Source organism: Anopheles arabiensis, chromosome 3 (genome assembly GCF_016920715.1).
Source record: "Anopheles arabiensis isolate DONGOLA chromosome 3, AaraD3, whole genome shotgun sequence".
NCBI classification, from domain to species: Eukaryota; Metazoa; Arthropoda; class Insecta; order Diptera; family Culicidae; genus Anopheles; species Anopheles arabiensis.
In genome coordinates, this window is record NC_053518.1 from 66886378 (window position 1) to 66904849 (window position 18472).

General features: G+C 41.6%; 1 protein-coding gene and 1 non-coding gene across 2 annotated transcripts in view; one reads left to right on the forward strand and one right to left on the reverse strand.

Moving 5' to 3' along the window:
- LOC120904508 overlaps positions 1-18157 on the reverse strand; it is a 112572-nt gene extending 94415 nt beyond the window's left edge. The window contains exons 1-3 of the mRNA XM_040314534.1: positions 16569-18157; positions 14427-14624; positions 13962-14115 (exon numbers count right to left, since the gene is read on the reverse strand). Coding sequence (XP_040170468.1) covers positions 13962-14115; positions 14427-14624; positions 16569-16882 — 666 coding nt within the window. The 5' untranslated portion in view covers positions 16883-18157. The remainder of the gene's footprint in view (positions 1-13961; positions 14116-14426; positions 14625-16568) is intronic.
- On the forward strand, positions 4721-4793 carry Trnaa-agc. The gene has a single exon. It is a non-coding gene; the product is annotated as a tRNA-Ala (tRNA).
- Positions 18158-18472: the final 315 nt, after the last annotated feature.

Here is an 18472-nt window from a genome sequence, read left to right on the forward strand (position 1 = left end):
CTGCCGGCGTGTCCTGGGTGACGTGAGTCCGCGCCTGAAGGAGCCTGAAGTTGTGGTGCGGTTTCGGAAGGCATCTTACTCCCCACCAACTTCTCCATTCCTAAGACGGCCCCGGGCGCTAGCACGCTCACGCCGGGAGGCATGATTTATGGTAGTCTTGTTGCAGGACTTACTTTTCCATTAGTGAATATTGCGCGAAAGAGTTTCCACCCGCTCCATCTCGAGCTTGATCTTCCGGGCAAAGTACAAAAAAAAAAACAGTACTTCCTACGAAGTTTCCCAATTTCGGGTATGAACAGGGTTAAGTTTGTGCGGTAAACGATTGTTTTAACGATATGAAATAAACTCCCGCCGGACATTAGCACGCACACACGGTACTTTCAGGGAAAACACATGTTCGCTCTGCATGCTATCTGTACTTCCGAGAGGGGGCAAGACAAAGAATCAATCGGTTAAACTTTCCACCACTTTCAATTGACCATCTCCCATCTGATTTGTGGCCAACTGTCTTTTACGGAGATTAGAGGTAGAGGGCAAAGATTAGAAAACCTTTGGAGTTTCCTGCCGAGGATCCTTCTTTCGCCCTGTCTCTTTCTCTCACTATGAACACAACAAAAGGATGCATTATTCATATTGGAAACTAGAAAACTTTTCCTCATCATTCGATAGTAGGAAGTAGGAAGTAGGAAAAACCTGCTGCCGGTTTTTGCACCCCAAACATAAAACCAAAGCGCGATAAAGAACCGCTTCTTCCGTATCCTTCTTTTGCTTCCGCGGTACTACCTGGCCTGACAGATGATTCTGGTACAAGATTGTGCAACCACAGCAGCGGGAAACGGCGATGGGAATGAAAACTTTTCCAATACAATTCATCTATCTTTGTTTCTTTTTTTTTGTTGTTGCTGAGCTTTTTTAAGATGTACGAGCACACGGGAAAATCTGAACGGACGCGCACACAGCCGGCAGCGTCAGGGCTGGAATCCAATTTGATGTCACACCGGCTTACTTATGCTCCCGAGACTTGGCTCCAGTGTCTTTGTGATTGCATTTTCGGTTAATGTCGTGCAGATGGGTGTGTATGGGTGTGTGTGCCTTTTCCTGTCTGGGACTCTTGGCAGCTCTGTTAAAACTTCATTCCTTTACTCAACGGTTGAATTCAGTTAGCACAAACTTATGACCCTGTCGAGGCTTTCTTTGTCTACCCTATCCGAGAAAGGTTCCTTTTTTGGGGATGATTTTTTTTCGTTTGCTTTACAATCAATGATATTAAATTGTATCAAGAAATGTTTTCAGCTGATTGCTTTGCTAGCTGTTTTCATAAGATGTTAAATTTTAATGCTAGAAAAAAAAAGTAGAAAAAAAGCCGCAACTGACGCGTGTTTTCGAAGACGACAATTGTGAAATTTAAATGGACAGTGTACCAAAAACGGCTTGACTTGTTTGTAAGTGGTAGACAATCGTATTTTTCAAATCGAGGATTGCTAGTTGACTGTGGACAGTTGTTAATTGGAATGGAAAACCCTGTAACTGATACATAAATTCGAAATTTGTTGGAGTATCATCCGTGGATATCAATTAACCGGCAAACGTCCGGTCCTGAGATGGCCAGAAAATTGACGTTTGACTGTAAATCAATTATCTTTCCTTCAGCGCATTACTCTCAAAATTTCCACATATTTGAAAGAAATATAATTGAAATTTCATTTTCTTTTTCACTTCTGCTGCCTCTGGTTGGATCTTTAAGGTTACCTCATCCCGAACACACTTAATTAAAAGGGTTTGGTAAATAAAATTTAATAACTTCTGGCGTTATAATGCAGAAGGTCTATGTATGCAGCAGGAAGTTTTATTTGAGTTTTAATTTTTACCAAATTTGATCGATGAGCTTAAAAGAAGAAAAAACAATAAAGGACCATGGAAAAGTTTAATGTATTGTTATCAGTTGTGCTTGATGCGATATGAAATAGCATCAAATTACTTTCGCTTGTCTTGTTTTAATTTATACAAGAAGCGAACAAATCTTTACAAAATTTCCACTCTGATAGATCTCTCCACTTTGCCTACAAAAAAATACCGACAATTTGCAACAATCTTCGCCCTTTAGAATTCTGTATACAAGCAGTTTTCCCGGTCCCCACGACGTGTCTTTAATTTAATTTATGATCCTTTTTTCTTATAATCACAATGTTGCATCTCCATCCAGACTCGTGTATTTCAAAAATATCTTCTCAAATAAAAAAAAACAAGCTGCAAATCTTCAAAAACTTTCGCCAGACTAAAAAAATGCTACAAATTTCTTAACACAATACCGTACAAATTAATATGCAGACAATGCGGCAGTCTTACACTACACCCCCTACATGTCCGGGGGATTGTTTTTGCTTCAGGTGACTTTCGCCGATGATCTATTTTACCCTCACCCGGGGCTCAAAGAATCCTGGGCAACAAGGAAAAAATACCCAGAACGAAAATTGCACCATAAAATATCGCTTAAGTGTGCAATAATACCGAACGGCTCTCGTTGCAAACGTATCATTCAACCGATCGTTCATCTAAACATTCGCTAACACTGGCCGGCCACGACAGTTTCCCACTCATCCCGTCCCGTCTGTCTCACTGGGTTTGAGTGTTTGGATTTTCACCCATTGTGCAGTTTGCCTGCAATACTCGACATGAATATGCAATGAGCTCCTGGCCGGACGATGTACAACGCGCGCGCTCAAGTAGCATTCATGCATCCCCCAACGGTGGTCCTTTGCCAGCTTATTCAGCTTAGAGTATTTTTCTATAACAAACAAACATCTAAATTTCCGTATCAACGGGACCGATCCTGCTCCCGATAAGATCGGCAACATAGACGATTGGCGGGGGGAGCGCATACCAGACTAAGCGCGGCATCATCCGCGCCCGAAAAAACACGTCCGTGAGGTGGAAAAACAGGTGCAGATTTTCCACCAGCACCTCCGGACAGCGAAACGGTTCGTGTCAAGAATAATGGAGCTCCACCACGGTGTGTGTCTGTGTCACATGTGTTTCGCGACCGTTCGGCCATTGACATCCCCCGTTGGGTGGCATTCGTATGCCACCCGTGGAGCGTTAATTAAACGGAATGAAATCGTATAACTCACTCGGCCCCTGGTTCGCGGGAGCAGTAATGAATAAATCCAGTCGAGAGTGTTTGTGTAATAGCGAGGCATCAGCAGAAGGTAGGGAAACGTTCGTACACTTTCAGTTTAATTTAGCTGTGGTATGAGTCGTAGTTGGTTTGGAAATTCATTATTTGATGTAAAAATTGATTCGATTTTTAAGCAAATATTAGATTAATACGATTACTTATCGAATTCAAACAGTAGAAATTTCAATCTGGTATTAAAAAACAATAGAGTTTCAATCTATTTTTGGAAATTTTGGGGTCAACCTTAGACATTACTCTATACAGATTTGATGGGTTGCCTTTACATAAGCTATTGTATTTAATTATAACTGAACCCATGCTAAAACTTCGAAACAATACGCCAATACTACTACATGCCCTGCCTCTCTCTTGCCATAATCGCACTGTTTGCTGAACCAATAAATCGTCCAGACCAAGGATTGAACTTCCCATTCCAAATTGTCAACCCTATTTTCCAATCAACCGGTTCGACGGATAAAAGTTCGCTTAATTTCAATCAAACCCCTTGTGCCGATATTCCGAAAGCGATCCTTTCGCTTACTTTCTTTTTATTTTACTTTGAAGCATGTCAAATTTGCCCGTCTTGTCAAATTGATTCGGATCGCTTGCTTTTTTCTTCGTTTGGTGACCATTTCTACGGTCAAATTAAAAGAGACAAACCGCCCTAAGTAAATATAGAAAACCCGCGATCTATGGCAAACAGCGAGAAAATTAACATTCACTCTGCCAAGCTCGTCATCAAGAGAAAACTCCCAAGAAACCCAACCAGAGAACCTATTTACTGGGACAATCCAAGTACAATCACACAAACCAAGTATGACTGCAGTAACCTGGAAGGGAAAAAGCCAGCCGCAACAAACGGAAAAAACGGCAGCGTCAAAAAATCTCATAAAAATGTAAATTTTCAATAAAAATCGGAGTCTTAATCCTATTGCACCAACCGTCCGTCTTTGCCGCGCCCAACACGTTGCTGATTAGGACCCACCGAAATACCAGAGCCAATCGTCAGAGCCAATAACAAACCGGAACGGGAGAAGGGAGTGTTCACAATTCCAGTTCTTGCTCATTTTTTTACCACGTTTTATGTTTTCGTCTCTTTGCTTCACATTTTCACGTTGATGCGTTCGGCTGCCAACTTTATCACCTTGAATGAGGAAGCGCTACAATTCAGGAAACGCCGTCGGCGTAGAAGCTGACGATTGCGATTGCGATTGAAGGCACAATTTGCACGAGAGCACGAGCGCTAATAATGAACGTTACTTGCAACGAACTGTTATTGATTCATTATCGATTTGATTGATTGATCATGCTGCAAAATAATGTTCTTTTATAGGTTTATTCGCGCTGAAACTCTATAACGAGAACCATGTTGCACTTATTTAGTTGAGATTGAAATGTTTTCAGTTTTTTTAAATGATGTTTCATTTTACTCAGCTGTAGCAGTCGTTTTAACACTTCACATCACTGTACGGATCATTTCACACTTTCACTTTCACACACGAAGCAACGAATAACATGCTAAATAGACTTCACGTCTGCAACCACGGGGGTGTAGCTCAGATGGTAGAGCGCTCGCTTAGCATGTGAGAGGTACCGGGATCGATACCCGGCATCTCCAGGACTAATTTTATCTTTCATATCCTTTTTCTCTCCTCAACAAAGGCTTTCGTTCATGTTACGCATTTGCTGATGAACAACGAAATGCACCCAAAATAGATATTAATTGTTTTAAAGAGGGGGAAATACAAGATTCTCGTAGTTGCGGGACGCTTTCCATGACTGACTCTTTCTTATAAGAAGTAGACTTATATGTTGGGATTTGGACTGTATGGCACGCGTTTTGAACAAGTTCCTTGAATATTCCTATTTTTGACAGACATTCCTATTGCATTCACAGTACGCTTGCAAATCTCCCCTAGTCGATTGCAACACTCCCCTATAAGATAGCAAACTTCCACAGCTTGCATGCAACATTCCCCTTCCGATTTGCAACATTCCCCTAAGTGATTGAACTATTCCCTTATATGATTCGGAACCCTGTAAAAAGGATGCTATAAAGTCCAATTCCTATGATATAAAGTTCATTTCCTAAAAAAAGTCAAAAAATTGTCCCACAACTATGAAAACCCCTGAAAAACCTTGTAAATACAGGTGGGTCCCCGAGATACACGATTAATGCGGACCGAAAACGGCCATAAAATACCGCGTATCTCGAATTTCCGCGTATGTCGAATCTCGGGATTTCCAGCCAAAATATCACTAATGTTCGTATAATGTTACAAGTTGGGGGTGGTTTAGCCACTTAACTATTTATTTGATATGATTCTGACTCAATAAAACAGTTTTAAACCTTTTGAATTTTTTTAACATTCGATCTAAAGGGAAATTATTTGGCATTTTACAATTGATGAGTCAAATCAGTACAAATTGCTCTGTCAAATTTAGACAACCGCGTATTTCCGAAACCGTGTATAAGAGGTGCCGTGTATTTCGGGAACTTTCTGAACTAATAACACTATTCAAATCAAATATATACTCAAAGATATTGTCTTAAGAAGGCAATTATCACTGTTTAAAACAGCCTGTGGTTTAGAGTAGTAACACAAATAATGTTGAAATAGGTTGCGATTCATTACATGTGCGAACTTTTCCATAAAATACAATGCAGATGACCCAGCTAACGCATTAAATTAATTTAATCAATAAAATTAACAATAGAAAATCTTTTACATTGCTTCTGATGACGAACGTTTTAGACTAACAGTGATTAATATTTTATTCCTCCAGTACTGACAACAGTACGTACAGCAAAACCCACAAAAAAGGCAATAAAACGTCTTTCTAGTTCAGACGGAATGAATATCGTGGTCCTTTTGGTGCAACAGAAAAAAGAAAGAATCCTAATCACAATACGTAAACGATTCGCCGAGCATAAATTCCCAGACACGCACGTACGCAGAGCAACGGCGGTTGCACATCGTGCTTGCCCTGTTCGCCTCACGCTTTCATACAGTTTAGACGCGTACCGTGCGAGAGTGGCCACGTACTGTGAGCGACCAAACGAGCGACGGTAAAGCTTTATAAAAATCCTGTTTCTCGATTGTTTTTCTTGTTCTTTTTGCTTCCATTTCTTCCCCTGTTCTAACCGCCGAAACTGCAGCAAACTGTCAACGGGTAGATCATACGTTGCCCGCCAGAAATAACTTCACCAAAGCGCGGCAAGCTACTCTCTGCTACCAGTCGTGAGCCGGCGGCTTCGGTGCAATCCAATTCCCGCGACATGGGATGGATAAATTGTTGCCCATCGTGTCTCCCGGTGTGGTGTGTGTATGTGGTTTAACACGGCAGCATCATCCATCGTACGGGTACCAACAACACTCGAAGAGCCTGGACGGCCTGTTGTTCGACCAGGGATTTTGCACGGCGCAGAAGTTTATTTACTGCAGAGCTCAAGCCAACCAATCCACAGCAGCACAGCACGCGACGACTGCTGCGGTAGTCCCAAAGCGTCGGTTCATCTCACCACGGGATGGGAGGAGGATAACGTTTTCGCGTACAAATACGTATCTGTTGCACCACTCGCATTCCAAATGCGAGTCTGACGGCGTGTCTTACTGCATCGTTTGCAGTTTGAAGAGCGAGAAAAACACATTGGTTGCAGGATGAAAAACATTCTCGTGTCCCTGAGGGTATGTTTGTATACTCGGTGACTTTAAAACTTTCAACACAAGAGAAGGTTTCCCAGTTCCTGACTGAATGACATAGAGGACCTACAAAGCTTAAAACATTTTTCTAAGCATCCCATTACCAATCAGATACTCAAATGATGCTCTTATTTATCTGGCCATCTCTTCTCTAATGGCCAAAAACCCCAACAAAAAGACCCATCCCTTTGAAATTCTAAATACTTCTCTAGGAATCCTTATCCTACCAGCGGTTGCACTGCTTCACACTTCATCTTCGACCAGTCTGTGTGTGTGTGTTGCGACAATCGGGTTTTGCCTAACTCCCCACTCGATGATGATCCCATTCTCCCCAAGAAAAGAAAGGAAAAAACCACAAAACACATGGCGCTTCTGCACATGTTGGAGCATTTTCCAACACATAATTTCTGTACGATGTCGATGTGTCCAAAAGGAAGTGGAGAGGAAGACACCGGAAAGGCAAATCGGCAAATGGCGTCCTTGTTGTCGCATGCATCTTTTGGCCCAGAGTGCTGTCTCTACCCTCAGCCGAGTCCTCAGACCACTAAGCATCAGTATGAGGTTGAATGGAAGTGACACATGAAACATTTCCATATTTCATCCCTCGCACATCCAGTGCTCCCCCCCCCCCCCCCCTGGAAAAGCCCATCCCAGCAATCGTTGCAAAGAAACGACACCCAAAAAGTAAAAGAGGAAAAGGCACCCACCAGCTAACACCCCGGAGGGCAACCACACACCACACGCACACCCAACTGGTTGAGTTGGTCGGTCGAGGGAAGGCCAGTTGTGTATTGAGAGCATAAATAAAATAAATAAAATTATTATGCAGGCGAATATTTGATGTTTTGATGCTGTCGAACCTATCCGCCGGTTAAACGGGACCCGGCCAGCACCCTATCGACCACCCATCCCACCCAGACTCCGGCCACAAAGAAGGGAAGAACCCCCCAGGTTTCGGGACGGTTGTTTGGTTTTGAATATTAAATGGTCGTCCGGTGCTATTACCCGTGCAACGTGAGGTTTTTCACTTTTTAACTTCCGTGACCAACCCGGGAGAAGCTGTTTTTTTTTTCAGGACAGAGCAGCCGCTTTGTTCCATAACAGTTTAGAGCTAAAGGTTTTCCTGTTTCTTTTTGTTTTGCCTGTGTATAAGCATCAAATGAAATTAAAAACTGGATGCAGTTGTAATATTTTCCGACATGTCAGTCGTGCGACATGGTTTCCGCTAAAACAGATCTACCTGAACAATTAGCAGCAGAATATACAGAAACAGAGAGAGAGAGAGACAGAGAAAAAAACGGCAGACCAATTTAATCATTGGCTGACAGTTTATTTTTTAAATGAATTGTGGCCGTTGGAAATTGAACAGATAAACTGTGTACGGAACGTGATGGATGAATATTTCATTTTTGACATACAGGGAGCTAAAATAACAAACAGGCAATCGTACCGAAAAGAGATAGTTGTTAGTTTATGTTCGATTCGGTAATAAAATATGGACAACTATTTTCCGAAGGCTTTTGGGTAGGCTCAATGATCCCATGGACAGACTAACCGACTTTCACAAGGTCCGCATTAGCTAGAACTTGGACCGGACCTAGATGAGAGGCTGATTTTATCAATGAAGAGATTGTACCTGATTATTTACAACATCTCTGCTTTTTCCAGACTTGTGTGTTTATGACAGCTTCTGCATAGTTTTCAGATATTCTAGGCAGCAAGCAAACGCATGTTCAAGGTAAGGTTGCAAAGTGAGATTCTCTTGTAAATTCCCTTTTTTAAAATGTGATCTTCTCACTCTAGATGAGATGATAAGATCTGTTAGAAACGTTTAACCACATCTCATTGCATCTGATGTCAATAGACTCATGGATAGTATAGGAAGCGGAAATAATCTTTAATATATCTTGGAGCTCGTTTTAGAATACAGGTGGTCCCCGAGATGCACGGTACCTCTTATACACGGATTCGGAGATACGCGGTTGTCTAAATTTGACAGTTCTTTGAGCAAATTGTACTGATTTGACACTTCCATTGTCAAATGGCTAATAATTTCCCTATTGATCGAATGTTAAAAACTATTTCAAAAGGTTTAAAACTGTTTAGTTCAGTCAGAATCATATCAAATAATTAATTTGGCGGCTAAGATCACCCCCTACTTGCAAAATTACACGAAGATAAGTGATATTTTGGCTGGAAATCACGAGATTTGACTTACGCGGACATTCGAGACTCGCGGTATTTTGCGGCTGTTTTCGGTTCCCATTAACCGTGTATCTCGGGGACCGCCTGCATTATCTTTTAGTGTTGCAGTGAAATAGTTTGGAGCTATTTCTATACTCCTTCCTAATAAACATTCAGTTATCGCACGATCCAAAATACAGAATTTCCTTTCCCTATGTTGATTTGAATTGAATGGAATCGAAAATTTCAATTTATTAATAAATAGTATACAGTTAGTATATAGTTAAATCTCTCTAGGGCGAATCTTCAAGGGACCGTCAGCTTAGAGAGATATTCATGTCTAGGAAAAGTAATATAGATGTTGCCATGAAGTATCTAAAAATCCACGGGAAAAGCATGGTATCCTTCGAACAAGTTTTGTGAATGACAGCCCAAAAACTCATCTGAGATAATTTCAGCTGCCAAATCGCATATGCAGCTTGAAGAGTATTCGCCTTAGGGAGAGATTCATCTTGAAGAGACGTAAAATGTATGGAATATGCCGAGTCAAAATGTTCATCATAAAGAAACAATTCATCTTGAAGATACTTCATCTTAGAGATATTTCACTGTATATTCCACGAGCCGGTCTCGTAGTACAGTCGTCAACTCGCACGACTTAACAACATGCCCGTCATGGGTGCAATCCCCAAATAGACCGCGCCGCCATACGTAGGACTGACTATCCTGCTATGGGGGGGAAATCTATTAGTCACTGAAAGCCAAGCCCACAAGTGGGTACAGGCAGGCCTTGACCGACATCGGTTGTTGAGCCAAAGAAGAAGAAGAGAATTCCACGAGATACAGTGCACAGCACTTTGCAACGTCCATATGTCTGACTACCTTGAGGCTTGACACGTAAGATTTTGAAATGGATTGCTGAATAGCTTCAGTATGGCTTTTTTAAATTATAACTAATTATAACTAACCAACTCTTGTACAGCAGGCTTCCTCATCTACAGCCATAGTGTAGAATTCCTCAAACAATTCCTCATGTCTGATGGTACATTTACAACCATTCTCAAAATTATGTTCAACGTGATTTGTATTTAATGCAATTGTATTGTAGCGCAATTTCCCCATACAAATATAGCATCTTTTAATATTTTTATTTTGTTTGGGAGTTTCTACTACTTCTCCAACAGAAAGATTTTGTTTCACAACTAATTCCCACCAAGACATTATTGTATACGTCCATACAATGATGGTTGCGAAGTCCAATAAACTTCATAAAACGTTCACGTAACACTTTAAATGAATCCTTTTTTGTCTATTACACTTAACGAAACGATGAAGACACAGGTTTTCAAGAGCTCAGTAAAATCACTACAGTGCACACTCGCCAGTGAAAGAAACAATCGCACTACACAAAACACTCCATTGCTTCCAACGACACCCAGAGCCTGTTGGGTGTGACCTTTCGACCGATTGAAAAGCTTTCCTCTTTCGATGCATTTTTCTTTGCACCAGTAACGGGCAAACGCAGAAAACAGGACACTATATACTTCAGCAAACACACTTTCAGCGTTCTTTTCACCAACTGCAGCACGAGCGAACTCGTGCAAAAATATCGTTCTAGCCCCTCTCTCTCTCTCTCTCCCCTCTCTACACTTTATTCTTCTCAAGTTGTCTGAAGCTTATTGTTCTATAAATAATGTAAATACTCGAGAGATACTCGAGCAAAACCACCACGCGCCAACCAGCCAGCCAAGTTCGCAGTCCCACTTTCACAGCCAGGATGTGAAAAGCCGGAAACTCGCCAAAGGGACATCACTACGACAGCAAACGGCACGAGATCAAACCCGATATCTGAACACCAGAAACCAGCGGAAGAATAGTAGCGTCGGTTTGCCGACGCAATCACTATTTTCGTGATGTGGGCGCGAAAACGCCATGGAGAGACATTAATAATGCATCGACTAATATTCTTTTGTTTCGTTTTGCACATTTACGAACAGTTTTTTTCCTCTCTGGTGTTTGTGTTTTGCTTGTGCTTCTCCTTCTCCTAACTAGGGAATAATGTTGGAGGATTTCCCTTTTTTTCACTCCCACATCTTGGAAACACCAAAAATTACGCTTCCTTTGAATGTACGGCTCGATTCGCCAAAAGACAAATACAAACCAGAGATAGAGAGAGAGAGAGAGAAACTGAACGGTTGCTGAGGCCAAATAACTTTTCCGTTCGTTTTTCCGCGCTACTACGCTTTCAAAGAAGAAGGAAAATGAGTTTCCTGCAATGTTTCAACGGCAAACACCAAAGGTGAGGGAAAAGAAGCTAGGTGCACGAAAAGAATGTTCGGTGCGAAATAGTGGTAGTTGCCTTTTACCTTCTTGTTTCACCTTTCTTCTCTTGTGACGCCCAAGCGCAACCAAGGAAAAACGCAAGGAGGAAAAAATATTGTACTCCAACGATAAGCGATTGTGTCTATGTGTGTCGAAGTTTATTCTCGTAAATGAAAAGCTTTTCTACCGCGTGCCCCGGTGTGTACACATCCTATCACCTCGTCCCGTAAAGTGTTTGCCAGGAACAACTACTGCCGAAATGATATAAATAACATCGAGCATCGGTGCAAGTGGCAAAAGCGGGCGATGCTTTCCCACAAGTCATGCCGAGAGTGTACGGCGTCGTGTCGGGAGACTACGGTGTTGCCATTTATCAACAAACGAATGAAAAAATGGTCCAAGACAGCGCACCACTTTGCCATATTAAAATATGGTCACCCCATGCCAGCCTCAAGATTGAGCTTTCGTTGAGGGAATTTTGCACAGGCCTAAAAGCTAGATGCTAAGCGCGAGAGACGGAGTCCTCAGGGAATTGTAAACACAATAGCGAGCACGGACAAGTGATGCATTCAGTCTTGTCTAATTTGATCATCCGTCCTTTACACAGCGTTTTTATCCCTCCTGACAACATCTGTGTAACGAAATAAAGCGCGATGTGGTGCAAACTTTGACCTAGTAAGCAGGAAGGTAATATCTTATTACCTGGTTGTTTCCAAGCTGAGACATTAATTATTTTTAAACGAATTGTATTGGATTGATGTAAAATATTGCTGCACATTTATCATACATTCCATAAAAATATTGAAGTAAATCAATCAATTGTTTTACCAGTATCATAGAAAGGTTTGTTCTCTCCAATACACAGATTATCTCATTTCTTCCCAGTTTCCTACCAGTCAATCAAAGCAAATCCATTTTTTATGGATAATGAAAACTTATGCTTATGCATTGGAGATTAATTTATCTAAAACTGTAGACAAAACACTAGTTTGAAGAACTATTGGATTCAAAAACTAAAAATATGAATTTATCTTTTACATACACAAAACACTATAAAAAAGAATTCAGCGATAAGCATTTTTATGTATATCGTTGATGAAGAAATTCAATAATTTGTATATGTGGTATTTGTTTAACGTTTTATACTTTTCGGCCCCATTCCGAAGCAAACAAACGCTACGTGCAAATTAAAATGTGCCACATTTTTGAATCAAACCGCCAATACGGGAAATATCTGCAGCTTATATTTTGACATGTAGATGGCGCTATGCGCTTCCCCTGGTTGTATGCAATTCGCAATACTTGTACGCTATCGGAGCACGTTCGCAGAGCACTGGAAGGGCTACACGAAATTTAAATTTTGTCTTTAATAGTATGTTTCTTAAATATTCTATTATTTTTCAGCATTAAAAGAGTTGTCTTAATTTAACCTGATATCCGAGAAAGCCTTTTGTCTGATTCTTTCACTTCGTAGCCAGATTGAGTTGCTGGAAGTTGCTGTTATTCGTACTGCTACTTAAAAATAAATCAGTACATTGGAGTAGTAAGATCGAAGACAACTTCCGCGAAAGTTCTTCAATAATTGTTATAAGTATCAGTCTGTAGGGCTAAAATATTTGCTGATGTTGTAAAAACACCATTTAACTGTCCAACACCATGAAACACCATTCTGACAGTTTATTTTACCTGGGATACTTCCCTCTAACTATTCAAATACAGTCTGATCCCGAGTTACGCGGTTTCTGCGTTCCCAACGAATCCGCGTAACTCGAATATCCGCGTAAGTCGAATTTCACATTTTTTGACTAAAATTGTATTGATTACTCCGAGTTTTTTATTTAATGTAGTACTTTTACACACTTTATCATTTATTTGTTATGATTCGTGCAGAAAATTCTAATATTTCTGGCTTTTAAGCGGTTTCAATTTGTTAGCAAAAATGCAAGATATACCGATCTTGAAGCAAATTGTATTGATTTGACATTTAATCTGTCAAATTTAGAAAACCGCGTATCTCCGAATCCCCGTAAGTCGAGAACCGTGTAACTCGGGAACAGACGGTATCTGTTATTCTGAATTAACTTGTATGTGAATTAGAGTTTAGAAAATTTCAACAAAACCTGATTAATTAAATAAACATTTAATCATCATTCTGTAGTTCGATAAACTGCCATCGCTGTATGGTAAATCTTGTAACGGAATTTGACAAAAATACTTATATTAATTAATAGTTAATTAATAGAGTTAATATATAACAAGAGCTGAATATAACTTTGAATTATCAATAAAACAAGTGTTGCAGACAAATTGATTGTTAAATTAAACAATGGTGCGATGAAGTTATTTAAAAAATATTTTTAGAAATGACCTCCTGACATGTACTAGCATGAAGTAATTTGTAATTTTCCCACCAACAGCCTATCCAAACAAATTCCAACTATTTGCAAAGTACTTTCGTTCCAACTCTACGGACGGCGGGGTGTCCTTAGAGAGGTGAAATTCGAAAACCTATGCGCCCATGCAACAATAAATAAAGCAGACTGCACTTTGAACAACAACAACAACAACATACATACCTGTTTCCGCAGCATTGTCCTGGCGCCCGCTTCCATCGGGTCCTTGCGTTCGAACCGCTCGAACTTGAAGCTGTTCGAGCGGTAGAGTTCGTTGTCCTCGCCGCGCCGATTGCGGCACAGCCTGCGAGTGATAATGTTGCCGCTGCTCTTAGGCCTGAAGAACGCGAGCACCAAGAACGGGCAGAAGCAGCGAAAAACGAGTGCATAAGAAAATAGAAAAAATACACACACAAAAGCTTACTCGGAGGAAACACGAAAGGCGTCGGGATGGAAAAAAGTAGGTCAACCTATTAAGGAAATTGCAGCCCCGTGGCTAGCAGCAAAGCGCTAGAAACAGACACCCATCCGGGAAAGGGACTAGGAACCGCAAAAATCCTTTCCCGCCTGTTGTGGTTGGTCGGGAAGATACTATTCGGGTTTTTTTTCGGGACAGACAAACATCACGCGAAAAGCGAAATCTCTTACCCGCACGGTTTGCACTGCGTCATGTGCAGGTCCCAGTTGAGGTTGAAGTTGAACATCTTCAACCGTGCCACGGCTCGTTGTCTGAGCGATTGTTCGTTGGACTGTTGCGCGATGGTGACCGATTGGCTGTTGCTCCGCCGGCCGCCCGATGAATGTCCTTTGTGGTGGCCTCCCGACCCGTGGCCACTTTGCGAAGCGCTGTAAATGGAGAGACGATTGTTGGAATGGAATGATTTTGATTTGTTATTTTTATTGCACCATTGTTTGCTACATTAAAATGAGGTTCATAGGTAAAAGATTACATGGCAGTTTTGAGTCATTCTGGAAGCAAAATTCCACATAATGACATTCAAAAAGGAACTATACTATGCTTAAGATCTTATGATCAGCAACGATCGGAAATCATCATCTTCAGTTTACCTATATACTTAAACTGAACTAAGTCTCTAGAGAGCACAACTTGTGTTGAAATACGAGGACAGAAATACATCCTTATTCTTGGACATTCCCATGCTACACAATGACAGTCAGCCTTGAAGAACACACCAGCATGCAAGGCATAGACCATAATATGATTGGTGTCAATCATTGATCAATTTAGTAAAGACTCCTCTAACCTCGGGTTAAGTGGCATCATCATAGCATGTTCTGGTCACACCAAGGCCTCTAAGAACCCTTTTCCATGCCAAAAATACTATTGAACGCTCACACATGCTCTATACATGGTAAATATCATATCAATAGATTTTTTATAGAAATCCATTTGAGTCCATTTTCAAGAAAATACAGCGTTAAAACGAGACATTTCGAGATCAAGAGCCATACAACCAACCCAGGCCTTAGAAACTCCAAGAGATCTGGTATGAGTTGGCACTAATATGACAATTTGATGTTCACTGTTTAGGACAGGGGTCTCCAAATGGATGATCTTTGGATTTAACCGGATGAATGTCAATGTTATATTAAAATGTTGACTTAATAGCGAAATATTTATTTTTCACCTTTACAAAGTTATTGCGAATCACATTCAAGGCTCTCAAGGCCGCATTGGGTTCGCTTATCATAGTTTAGAGACCCCAAAATTTCAGGGCCGATCTCGTGGTACAATCGTCCACTAGTAAGACTTAAAAACCTACTCGTAATGGGTTCAAGCCCCGAATGGATCGTGTCCCCAAACACATTATCCTGCAATGGTAGTATGTAGGCACTAAAAGCCAAGCCCATTAGTGGTACAGAGGCGGCAGGCATTGGCCGACGACGGTTGTGTTGTGCCAAAGAAGAAGAAAATTCAGACACAGACAAAAGTTTCATGTTTCAGGATATTTAGATTAATCTATGTTGCGAGAGAACTCAGAATTATGGATATGGTATCGATGTTCTGCCAGATTATAAGTCATTAAGATGAATTGAAGAATTTGTAAATATTAATGAACAATGATTTGCTGTACTTAAGATGAGCATCCACAAGCATCAACATATGTTGATAGCAATAAAACATAAGCATCGAGATCAATGTTCTGTAGAGGAGCTGTTGAATGTATAGGCTACTGTACTCTTCGTAAATATCAAATGGAATGAATATCTTCTTCTTATTTTTACAAACGTACATCGATGAAATACTTGTATAGGGGCCTAAATAAGGCATAATAGACAGGTCCAAGGAAAGGTCTCATGTTAAACTTCTAGTCGTACCAAGTCTTTTTTAGTTGAATTTAACTTAAATGAAGGTCGGTTAGAAGCATCCTTAAACGTTTAATCAAGTTTTTCTTAGTCTTAAATCTTAATGTATGACATAAGAGATCATCAACTTCTGTTTGTTATAGATTATTTTTTGTTGAAATCTAGTCTTGACTTAGACTTAACATAAAACCAACATGTATAGCTATATTTAGTAGTTTTTAGAAAAAAATATTCTGTTTTCATCTTTTTATAAATTCAAATAGAAATGATTGGCAATTTCAAATTGGGAACTTCATTACTCTACGATCCTCTCCCTCAATGATTCATCCTGCTGTCAGAAATATAAATGATTCTTTGAAAAAAAGACTGTTGATTCACCGCCTACTCGGTACGAACTTCGGCCAAGCGTACGTCATGAAAAATGCAAACCCCCCCCCTCCCAACCCCTTCTCTTTTACTTACCCTTCCCTGCTGGGGCGACTGCGGCGCCGCCGGCGTCGCCGCTTTTCCGACGAGGCCGTGCTCGCCTGCGGCACCACCACCGACCGGCGCCTTTGCACGGCCACCACCTGTGACTCGCCGAAACCGGCCGAACTGGTCGTGTCGGTCGAATGGTGCGTCGGCCCACCGGCGGAAGGACCGGCCGACGGACCTGCCGTGACGAGGGACGCAGCATTTGGTCCACCGCTTGCGCCACTACCGGCCGTTGCCGCCGCCTTCGATGAGGAGGATCGTAAAGTGAGGCCCTGATTGACTTTACGCCAAACCCGCTCCATCGTTCTATGGACACGCGGAGGATTGTTTCCTAGGATACACGAACACACACGGAGGAATTTTCCACAGGGACGAAGCACCGCTATTGTACGATGTTGCCCATCGTAGAAGGCGTGGGGCGTAGTAAAGAGGAACCTCACTTCAGCAGGTGTAAAGTGCGACTTGCAGTGTGGTAAGATACATCCTTTCACCACTCGCTGGGGCCACAGAAAGGGGAACAGAGAGCTGCTATTCTTATTCAAAATTTTCACACGAAAGCTTTTCCGACCACTAATCGCTTGTGAAAATTTCCATTCAACATCACTCACTCATGTCACTCGAACCACAGTTTCCACTCGGTGGATCACACCATCGGCGAGGATACGTTCACACTTCCGCACTTTCTTTAACCACTCCGCTGGTTGACGACTCGCTATATGGGCGACAGGGCGACAGGGCCACCGTCCTGACTCTGCCTTCAAGGTATCTCCATCACAGTGCCACACAGTGTATCCACAACTTAGATTCCTTCCTTATGCGACCCACAAAACCAGAAGACGCGACTGGGTGTTGCTGTGCTATTGTTCCCGATCCAAACAAAGGATAACATTTACGGGAGTTTGAGATATATTCCAAGTTAAAAAAAGGCTCACGCACAACCTACATCTCTACAGATGTACGTGATAAAACGGCTTTTGGCAAGATATTCCGTAACCTTCTTGATATTCACCGTCCCGATAAAAGGAACAGCTTCCGCGAGGACTATTCACCCACTAATTTGACACATCTCATTTCGCACATCCGCTCTCTCCCACGAAGGTTGCTTCGATCCGTTCACATTTAACACCAACATACACACACACACACACACAAACACTCACGCATACACGCAGTCACATTTCCATCATCCGCGGTTTTTGTTCCCACGGTTTTTTTTTTGTCTCACGCTATTCCGAACACTAATTTCCAAACACCGTCATCCGTCGGGGAAGAACATTTGATTTCAAGATTTTAGTACCCTCTCTTTCTTTACTGCTTTGTACTAATTGGCTCTCTCTCTCTCTCTCTCTCTCTCTCTCTCTCTCTCTCTCTCTCTCTCTCTCTCTCTCTCTTTCGCTCGCTCTCTTCTTTTTCTCTGATGTTGATGTGTACGGTTGATCGGTGGCTATGGTGAACTCCCCAAAGAATATCCATGGCCTATTCTACCCACATCCATATGCTTGTCACACCACGAATAGCACTCCTTACATAGCAATGCTTCCGTTTTTTCAGGAACTTTACCCCGATCGGCAGACACTGAATGCACCAAATGGAGTACTGCAACCCGAGTTGTTACAGGAAGGGTTGTTGGCAAAACAAATACACGGTGCACACACAACTAAAAACAACAACCACGGGGCCACCATACAGGACACAGGTACGGCTCACGAGGGAAAGCCCCAAACTGTGGAAACGTCACGAGGAAAATTTTTGACAATAATCAAATCCATTTTCCGCTCTTTCCAGAGAGCTGAAGGAGAGTGTGTTGCGGGAGAGAGAAAGAGAGAGAGAGCGCACCCACGAGAGAACATCCTCCAGCGGAGGAACATCTCGTGTTCTTTTGTGTTCTCTAA